We start from the raw sequence: 10,417 nt of genomic DNA, 5'->3' as shown, positions 1-10,417 counted from the left end.
ATATCACTATGTGTGTGTGTGTATATATTTATTTATATATATATAAATTGGTGATATACACGCTAACAATACTTCTACCTTTATGCCTGTATTTTGTAATTTATTCAAATCATTTTGATCATTTCAATTAACCAGACTGCTTGTAGCCTGCAAGGGAAAATATAATGCTTTCTTTGAACACTATTTGAATTATTCATGTGATGATATTACTTATTAATGAATTCAGTTACATTTGTGCCTCATTTGGGCAGCTTTGTGGCTCCATATTTGGGCAAACGAAGAGTACAGCGGTTTTAGTGTGTTGCATGTGCAGTCACGTGAGGGATTAAGGTATAATCTGAAATTGGTTAACTGGTTTACAGCGTGCTGCGTTATCTTGTCTCGACTTGTGTTTTCTAACGCAATCAGAGGTTCACTGATGAAGCCTCACCTGTGACTGTAGTGCAGCTGATTAAAGGGGAGGCAAACACATTGTTCTTTCGTTTTTTATGGTCTATTCTGAGATGTTGGGCTACTTCACTTCCATAACGTGTCTTCTGTCAGACTAGTGGAAAGAAAACATCCAGGATAAACGTTTAGGTCTTTGTCTTACTACGTTTGTCTATTTGCGTCTGTAGCGTTCTGTAGCGTCACAGCACGGCTGCTAATTAAGGCCGCCGAGCAGCCACTCATTACTCAATTACTTCATTGACTGATATACGAGCACGTGCACGCTGTCTTTTGTTGCCATTGTTTGCAGGGATTTTTTTTCTTCTCCAGGCTTCCTCTCGCGCCCAGCGCCTCCCGGCTGCGCTCGAATCGCCGCAACGCGCTTTTTCGGACTTGCCTTGTTTAGTCAACAACAACGACATCGCCGTCTCCCGCTAAACGGCCGCCGCTGCGCTGTCACACGCAAGCGTGCAATCTGACGCGATGGCTCTCGCCGCCTTTCCCATTCAAGCGTTTGTCGGGATCCTCCCTTCAGCCAGTCGTGCGTGTGCGAATGCGCTGGTAAGCGACACAACGGCATCGTGAGCTTTTTTTCAGAAAACAGAAACCAGCGATTAACAGAAGCCAATCAATAGGTAACTTGATCCGTGTTGATTTTTTTTGTTTTCCTGCGGCAATGTAAAGATGGCGAGAGTGCTCCACAACTTGTTGTTATTTCTCATCCGACTTGCGCTGAAAATCCGAGTTTCGGGGTACTGGTCCCTGATCTACGGTTACTGTGCGCTGTGCACCATCGTGGCCCTGCTGAAACTTTGGTGGAACATCGTGTTGAGGCCGACGGCAACCTTCCAATGGTCGATTCGTGAAACTCCCCCGGCTTGTCTGAATGACACGTCCTTGGGAACCCACTGTTATGTTAGGATCAAGGTAAGACGCGTGCACTTGGGACACTGAAAGGTGTCCGGTCCCTGTAAAGGGGGGGGGGGGCATTGTGTGTGTGTGTGTGTGTGTCTCTTGCATGCTAGGATGTTCACATGTAAAATGCTACAACACCTTGCCCGCCGTGTCGCAGTCGTGCACAGACACACAGGCCTGATCTTTGAGCAGATCATCAGGCGTCTGTTTATTTTTTGAGACGTTTTTTTGTCCGCTGCGCTCAGGTGGTGCTGAAAGAACAGCTCCTCCGCCTCAACGTGCGGCGAGCTGCCAGCCACTAACAACCTTCATGTCTTCACGGTTCTGTGATTAAATACCAAGGCATGCAAGTTACACACAGGAAAACAACAACTATCTGCCTGTCCGTTCTACCAGAATTATGTATCATTATCTGGGTAAGGAAAGAAGCGATACAGCAATATAAACATTGAAATTCTAAGTCCTGCATCTAAAATGCAGCGGTATTATGAAGTACCAAAATTACTCACTATTCATTTATTGGTATATGACATGTTGTTTTGGATTATTGTGGTATTAAAATTAAGTGTTTTAAATGTCGTGGGCGGTCCAGGGTGAGCTCATTTGAATTACTGTATTCTCTGTTGGACGGTTTAACCTATAACAGTGCATGATGTAACGGATAATATGCTGATGTAAAATCTTGTTTGCAAAGTAACCACTTTACTGTATATAATGCAGCCATAAGCACAATATACCCCTCTTAAATGTTGCAAAGTAGAGGAACAAAGTAGCTGGAAATGGAAATGTTCAAGCAATACCAAAACAGTACATGTAGTAGGCTCGAGTTAATGCATTGATTTGCATTCTTCTGTCTAGTGTTATTTTATCCATAACTTTAGCTCTAAGCCAAAGCTTTCGTGAGAGCAGTGAATCCTGTTTGATTTGATTCATGATTGGTACACGTTGCATGCAGATGAAGCTAAACAAGGGATGAGTTGTAGAAAGTTGACTATTTCTTTGAAGATATATGCAGGTAAAGTCAGATATAACAAGCACGGTCAAGACAAAGAAAAGAGGAAGAAAAAAAAGTCTGCCAGAGTAGCAAATAATATGTCCATGCATCACCGCATCTCCAGTGTATCGCTCCTCAGTGGACATGTCCATTCATCGTCCGGGGATGTCCATTAAGCACGATTTAGAAAAGGTATAAGAATAAGCTCATCTCTGTTTATTGAGATCCGCTTAGTTTAGCGTGCAACAATTACATCGCACCCAAATTATCGATCAAAGCAGGCTATTTGTATGTCTGCAAACACTTAGGAGATGTCATAAAGCAACCCCCCCCCCCCCCCCTCCACACACACACAAACACACACACACATGCACAACATCACAAGGTCGTGATGTTATGTGTTCATTTAGAAGTAAATAAGCCTATTCCTGTATTGTTTTTCTGATAATGACATAATTGTCCACCTGTACTTTCAATGCAGCTTCACTCAGCAATAGTCATTTACAAATGCTGACTTGTTTCCCACTAAGTGACTACACGGTGGATAAGACTGGACGTCTGTGCGTATATAAAAAGTGTGTTTTCTTTGTCCGCCAGGAGTCTGGCCTCAGGTTCCACTATGTTGCTGCTGGAGAGAGAGGAAAGCCACTCATGCTGTTTTTACACGGCTTCCCTGAGTTCTGGTAGGTCGAAGAAAAAGAAGAAATCAATGTGTGGGGGGGGGGCAATTGCGGCAACAGTAGCAGCTCCACTCAACAGCAGCGGACAACCCCGACTGTAAGATTACGTTTGTTCAGTTGCTTGGTGTTTGTTACATCGGTCCCCTCTCTAATAATTTCCCCCTTGACTATATTCTTTAGCCGTCACGTTTCGGTTGCACTGGTAAATCTCTGCAGCATTTCTGCGAAGAGTCCTCTGTCATTATTTGCCATCGGGGGTAAAAAAAAAGAAGGTCCAAAGCATTCAAGATCTCTTCCTCCTGATATGAAATGGCAGAGAGAGGGAAAATAAATGGTGTTGAGCGCTGCTCCTGGATCGAGGCCAAAGAGGTTGTCAAGAGCTATAAGCCCGTCCATATCTCTAACATACTATCTAAGCTGCTGACAGGACAGGGATTAATTAACGGGAGAGGGGAGCTCTTTCTGCTTCACTTCCCGTACACTCGTCACGGGATTGATGAACTGTGCAGAGAGTGACACGGTCGGGCAGAACTCTTTTTAACACTTTCTGAAAAAAAACGGGCTAATTCCCTCTGAGAAATGAGAAAGAGGTGCGTATGCGTGTGTCGGAGGGAGGGTGGATGGGGTTCTGAGGGGCTTACTTTGCTTTAAACCTCATCTATATTCTAAGATCTGAGGGTACAGTGCTGGGGTCTTATACTGACTCATCAGAATCACAGTCAGGGCTCTGCATCCTGCCTCCCCTCAATGGGGGGAGGAGGAGGAGGGGGGGGGATCTCAGTCTGGATGAGGAGCCTCTGCAGCAGACAAGATCTTAAATTAGAAAGTCATCCCAGTCCACATGATCAGTGGGCGGATTAGAATCTGAAACAACTTCTATTATGCTGCGGTGACTTTCTTGCTGGAAAGAAAGCTGAGTGGTTTAAAACAAAGTGTGTGCAGTTATTTTGTAACTATCTCAAAGTTGTACGATAGAAGAGTTTAAAGGGGCACCCCACCAATTTTGCACATCACGTTTAGTTCAATCGTCACAGGGAGTACTGCTCAGTGACATGATGTCACCGGGGTTATCTGGGTTTGGGCTCAGAGACTCTTGTTTGGAGAAAAGTTGAACGAAAAGCCTGTTGGAGTTGGAAAGACATTAACCCGGAAGGAAGGAATAAATGAAAGACACTATTGAATTGCATCATGAGTGTAGGAACCAATGATTTGGGGGTTTGACCCCATAGAGACTAAAAGTCTGGATATCTCAACTTCTGCTGCATTGTTTTTGGCAATTCTTTCTTAATCGGTCTCTTGCAAGTTCCCCAACTGCAATACAAAAGTCACTGGTGTACCCCTTTAAAATGACGAGCTGCTGTGGAAGAAGTGTGCAAGTAATTTAAAGAAGTCATCTTGACATCTGTTTGTGTGCCTCAGGTTCTCCTGGCGCTACCAGCTGCGCGAGTTCAAGAGTGAATTCCGCGTGGTGGCCGTCGACATGCGGGGCTACGGGGAGTCCGACCTGCCGCTTTCCGCCGAAAGCTATCGCTTCGACAACCTGGTCACCGACGTCAAGGACATCGTGGAATACTTAGGTGAGAGGACGCGGGCCAACTGTGCGCCTGCGATCTTAAAATAACTCCAGTGGACACTGCTTTGACAGCGTCTCCAGTCAAAAAATAAAGTTGTTTATCAGTCTTAAGCTGTGGGCGCTCCCTCAGGCCTGCAGCATGGCATGACAAACTTCCTGTGACTCATTCATACTGAACATGGCACGTTGTGCAGATACAGAGCCCACAGCCCCGCTGACTGCATGCTACCACTAGCAGGACAGCTATAGCCCGGGGCTGTCTTCACACGCACCAGCAACCACTAATGATTATCTGGCCAGAGTGACATTTTTATACTGGCCAGCATATCAGTTTTTGCACTGCTTACAGGATGTATGAAATAACCTGTCTTAGCATTGACATGTCATTAAAGGGGCTGATGACGGGCTAATTCAGTACTGTTTCCTCCTTCACACCTGTCACCTCATATTCCAGTGTGGCACAGTCAGGCTACTGTTTTAGTGCTAATTACAAGAAAACTGAAATCATTTGGATGGTCATGTCTTGATTTTTGCTACCCATTCCCACTATCCTCACCCAATTATAATAAACTTCCCCAGTTTGGAAAAACAGACAGGAGCACCAGCACGGGAGCAAAGCAGTGTACTGCTGTGGACGGAAGGGAAGCAGCAAAATGTGTTTTAGACGCCTAAAAGAAAAGCCCTCCTAAAAAAAAAAAAGCTGTTATATCTATCTATGCTCTCTTCTAAGCCACCAGACTCCCTTTACAAAAACAGTGACTTCACAGCTCTAACGCTGCCTCCATCGGTCAGTTTGTTCGCGTCACTGTGTGACTTCGGTGAATCTGAACTAGCTCTTTAAAACACTAAAGTTACACAATAACACAAACTAACTGATTGTCAGTGTTGGGCGAGCTATTTGGAAAGTGTAGTGAGTGAAGCTACCAGTTACTCTGCATTAAATGAAGCGTACACTGAAGCTCCTCCCCCGAGAAATAGCAATCTAAGCTACAACAACATGGATCAAGGTAGTTTAACTACATCGAAGCAAGTTCTTTTTAACTACATTGAACCAACTTCACTCCGAGTCATTGCTATTTATAAAATATATAATATAAATGTATACAATCCTTAAATGATATTATAATTGATGATATAATGTAAATGAGTTTAAAACACAATATACATTATCAATGCACACTTTATTCTACGGCTTAGAGAGCATAGGTAACGGCTTTAGTTCCGTGTTTTGCTGCTGCCTCCGTCCACAGCGGTACATTGCTATGCTCCCTATAGCTGGCACTCCTGTCTCTTTCTCCAAACTGGGGGCTGCCTACTGTAGCTAATACACTGACTGTGGATGAGTACCTCATTCAACCCCTCTTCAAAACACCCAAACTCTCTAATGGCAATATGTCAGATATTCTTCATATGTGATTTTTTTTGTAATCGTACTATGTTGTTGTGGCAAATGGGCTCGCAAACAGTTGCTTCTTTACACATTGTACATGTTGCATGACATCCAGCATCGTAAGCATTTATTTGAAGTTGTGTTGATGTCTATCTGGCACATTTAAGTCCGATGTTCAGGAGTTTGGTGCTGGGCTGGGTTTTGAGCATTTTTTTCACTACAAACAACTGGCTGTCTGAAACGGAATTGATTTAGTTTATAAAACCCCAAAAATGAGCTGAAAGACGCTAAAATGCTCCATAAAGCCGAGGGGAACTGCAGAGACAGGTGATAATTCTCTGTGGGTTCATCACTACGAGCCACGCAGTCCATTGTTGTTATATATTGACTAATGCAGCTTTAAATAATGCCACAACAGTCTGTTTCACAACTTAAACCAAGTGAAGTTCCAGCCCAGAAGAACCACAATAACCTGTAAATATTCTCAAGCAACACATTTCTTAATAAATATTTACATTCTCTGACAAAGTGCTTTTGAGAGAGGTCTATAGTTAATGTTGTGTAGCTCCTTACATTGTTCCAGCTGTCTAAAGCTAATTTCTTATCAGTGCTTTCAGGAGATTAGCACTCAAGAATGCATATTGCAGCCAATGAGTCCCTCAATGGTCATTTGAGTGGAAGTGGGAGGCTCACATTGATCGCATGATAACTGCTGTACTCTGATCTGTGATTGGACTATGGGGCAATTTTTTTACACCATGCTCATAGAGCCCACATGGTCCACATTACGGTCAGCTAATGGGGCTACACCAATCAGAGGTTTGGCCTTTAACCGTGCATGGCATGTAGCATTGCCCTTTTCATGGCCACAGCAACCATCGGTGCTGACAGCGAACACTAAAATGCCGGCAGCAGAAACGGCAACGGCCCTTTCCAAAAGTGGCTCCCGGACTTAGCTTGTATGACAATCCCTTGTGAAGAACATGTGATATCGATGTTGAGATGAGGCTTGCTGGTGTGATTCATACCGGTGGTTGTAAATGGCACCAACAAATGTACGAGGATTAGTTTGTAGTCATTGGAACAGTAATGTGATCAGACTGATGCCCTGACCTTGATCTGCATTTGGCTGTATGTCATGAAATGCATCCATTTGATGGGTGTAAATGTCCTCTGAGGGAGGCAGCCAGCAATAAAGAAGTGAGAACAGTATTGATTTCCAGGCACTGACATGCCTTTAATGCCCTTCTGCTACAATACCTTATGTTTGTTTGCTTTGCTTCCAAGGATACAACAGATGTTGCCTTGTTGGCCACGACTGGGGTGGGACCGTAGCGTGGCTGTTCGCCATTCACTACCCAGAGATGGTGACGAAACTCATCGTCCTGAACAGCCCCCATCCTTCTGTGTTCACAGGTATGACTTTGACAATATGCAAACGAACGGATCCCCAGATGGCATTCTTTATGTTGTGAAAGAAAACCAATGTTCTTCATGCTAATTGGAGAGACTCTGGTTTGGCTTTTGGATTATTACTGTAATTATTATTATGATTAATTAGGAAGTATCATTACTCCAGCTCTGTGTTTGCATCCGTCTGGCAAATGCTCGTCTGCCTTCGGGAGAAGTTGATGAGAAGCTAATTACAGGAGGCTAATGGGAAGCCGGAACAGCTGGTTAAACCGAAAAGTCGTTGAGTTATCACGCCCACGACCCCGCAGCCAGCGTGCGCAAACCCGGCCTTGAATTACCGTCGTGAAACGGCTGAACTTCTCTCCTCTCCTCCAGATTACGCTCTGCGTCACCCGAGCCAGCTGCTGAAATCCAGCCACTTCTTCTTCTTCCAGCTGCCCCGCTTCCCGGAGCTCATGCTCTCCATCAACGATTTCAAGGTGGGCTGTTGTGTGTGGGCTTAAGCGCTTTCAAGGTCGTGTGTGTGTGTGTGTGTGTGTGTGTGTGTGTGTGTGTGTGTGTGTGTGTGTGTGTGTGTGTGTGTGTGTGTGTGTGTGTGTGTGTGTGTGTGTGTGTGTGTGTGTGTGTGTGTGTGTGTGTGTGTGTGTGTGTGTGTGTGTGTGTGTGTGTGTGTGTGTGTGTGTGTGTGTCGGTAGATGCATATTTTTCAACATGCTTATACTTCCTTTCATGCCGAGAGTTAGATGATACCACTATATGATTATGATATGTGGTTAAATCGATACCACTCTCACATGTAAACCTAAAGCTAGCTCCCGGGAGCTGCTTAGCTTAGCATGAAGACCTGAAGCAGGGGGAAACGACCAATGAACACGTTATATTTCATTTGTTTACGCAAACCATTTCATTTTCTTAAATCTAAAAGATTTGCATGACCTTTTAAATTGAATCTAATGTTCAAAGTGTTGACGTAGTTTAGATATTTGCATATTAAATGTACTATTGGATGATGTTTGTGTGTGCCTGTGTTGGATTTTTCAGAGGTAAACACACAGCATGTAATGTTGTGGAGCCAGCAGTATAAAACCAGAGTGCCGGAGCTGCAACCGAAGGTCACGAGGACCGATTTCACCGCTGAAGCACCTTTCCTGACTCGGCTGTAAATGTTTTCTCGATCAAACAGTACCAGTCACATGAATTCACCCTGGTGCTTTTTGCCGTCTCTGCTCTAGGCTCTGAAGGCCTTGTTCACCAGCCGCAACACGGGGATCGGAAGGAAAGGCCGATGGCTCACCGCCGAGGACTTGGAGGCCTATCTGTATGCACTCTCACAGCCGGGAGCTCTGACCGGAGCCCTCAACTATTACAGGAATGTCTTCAGGTGGGGGATACTTTACCAAAACATGGAGCCCGTCAAAGGCTGTTTTGTCCGGACGTTTTCACAAAGATTTGGAGGAAGCATTCCGATCTTCATTGCGGTCAGAGCGCTGAAGTGGCAGAACACAAGGCTGCAATGCTCAAATATCATTTACACACATCGTACAGTGGATCAAAGAAAAATATCAGTGCATGTATTTTGGACATGTGAACTGCACATGCATGGCTGAGCGCGCCATCTGCTCCCTTCTCAAGCAATGAGTTATCTCAGAATAGCTTTTATGTGCTTATGTAAAAGAGATTTCAATGACCCATGGCCAATTAGTCTCTCCACCAGCGCATATTCTGTACCGAAAGCACTAGGGACACAAATACGTGAACACACAGCAACATCTATCCGTACATTTTATATGTGCTTTTCTTACTGTGACATGTCAAAATGTCTTTATTAAAAAAAGACTTCAGAACAACTTAAAAAGTGTCATTTGTCAACGTCATGAATTTAAATATTTACCTAAATTGTAGATATTGACTTTACTGTCCATAATTACTTCTGTTTTTTTACGTTTTAAGATACATTTTCCCTTTTAAAATCTCTCATGAAAGAACCTTTTGGATGCACTCAGGTTTTTTCTTCTTCTCTTTCCTCTCCTCAGCTCCCTCCCCCTGACTCAGAATCATGTCAGGTCTCCGGTGCTGCTGCTGTGGGGCGAGCGGGACGCCTTCTTGGAGCAGGAAATGGCCGAGGCATGCCGCCTGTACATCCGGAATCACTTCCGTCTCAACATCATTTCTGGGGCCAGTCACTGGCTGCAGCAGGACCAGCCGGATATTGTGAACACCCTCATATGGACCTTCCTCAAGGAGGGAGAGGGACGCAAAAGCTACAGGAACTAAATCCACAGCCAGGCCTCCTCCAGCATCCCCCCCCCCTCCATGCTTGCCACACCCGGAAGCCTGGAATATGCCTGCGACATCGTGAAAATGCAATCATTCTTTAAATCTCTCACATTTCAAATATTTTTTTAAAAGAAATCTGCAGTAGAGGAAAGAATCAAAGCACACTTCACTGGAGAGGACACTGAGCAGCATGTGTGACACATATTCAAGAGGTTTTTTGCACATGACACCCGCCTTAAAGTTCGTCGGTTACAGCATTACAAAATGTGTGGCAAAATCTCCTTGTGACTTGTGTTGTGTGGTGCCTTTTTAACTTTTCGAGTTGTCGCCGTTGTAAAGATGTCCTGAGAGACCGGGATGCGGTGTCGTCCTGCTATACTTTTGCGCTTGGCCGGGTCGCTCCACTCTTCTTCGGGCACAGACCTTTGGGAGCCGTGACTCTCCCTCTCCCTTTATCAGGTCGTGTTGTCTGGAGGAGTTTTCTTTTTTTGTATTTTGTTTTTCCTCAGAGATACTCAAATGTAGAGAATGTTGTTACCTTGATCTTCAGAAATGTGGTTGACTATTGTACTCTTTTTGTATCTATTCCTACACACTGCATTTTGAAATTCACTGAGCTGAGTCTACACCATTTGATTTTATAAATAAACTAAGTGTCAATCTGTTGGACCACACTACTCTTTTTATTTTTATTTTTTATTTTTTTAAGGTGATGATAACAGCGGTGTGTTTGAAGCTGTGCGGCG

General features: G+C 44.3%; 1 protein-coding gene across 1 annotated transcript; it reads left to right on the top strand.

Annotated features, from left to right (window-relative positions):
• The first annotated feature begins 1,113 nt into the window (after positions 1 to 1,113).
• Positions 1,114 to 9,668, top strand: ephx4 (epoxide hydrolase 4). The gene is made up of 7 exons (XM_076079336.1): positions 1,114 to 1,356; positions 2,936 to 3,021; positions 4,438 to 4,595; positions 7,269 to 7,397; positions 7,770 to 7,873; positions 8,627 to 8,775; positions 9,428 to 9,668. Exons 1-7 carry the CDS (start codon positions 1,114 to 1,116, stop codon positions 9,666 to 9,668), a joined length of 1,110 nt encoding a protein of 369 aa, XP_075935451.1.
• The last annotated feature ends 749 nt before the right edge of the window (positions 9,669 to 10,417 follow it).

Source organism: Anarhichas minor, unplaced genomic scaffold (genome assembly GCF_050575085.1).
Source record: "Anarhichas minor isolate MPS153535 unplaced genomic scaffold, ASM5057508v1 ptg000071l, whole genome shotgun sequence".
Classification (NCBI taxonomy): Eukaryota; Metazoa; Chordata; class Actinopteri; order Perciformes; family Anarhichadidae; genus Anarhichas; species Anarhichas minor.
Note: the sequence above shows the minus strand (reverse complement) of the source record. Positions and strands in the feature narration are given on the sequence as shown.

Bases quoted from the DNA above. Each gene is read 5' to 3' on its own strand.
- ephx4 (XM_076079336.1), top strand. From the start codon at position 1,114: ATGGCGAGAGTGCTCCACAACTTGTTGTTATTTCTCATCCGACTTGCG. The intron at 7,874-8,626 runs GTGGGCTGTTGT...TCTCTGCTCTAG, and splicing joins TCTCCATCAACGATTTCAAG to GCTCTGAAGGCCTTGTTCAC. The intron at 8,776-9,427 runs GTGGGGGATACT...TCCTCTCCTCAG, and splicing joins TATTACAGGAATGTCTTCAG to CTCCCTCCCCCTGACTCAGA.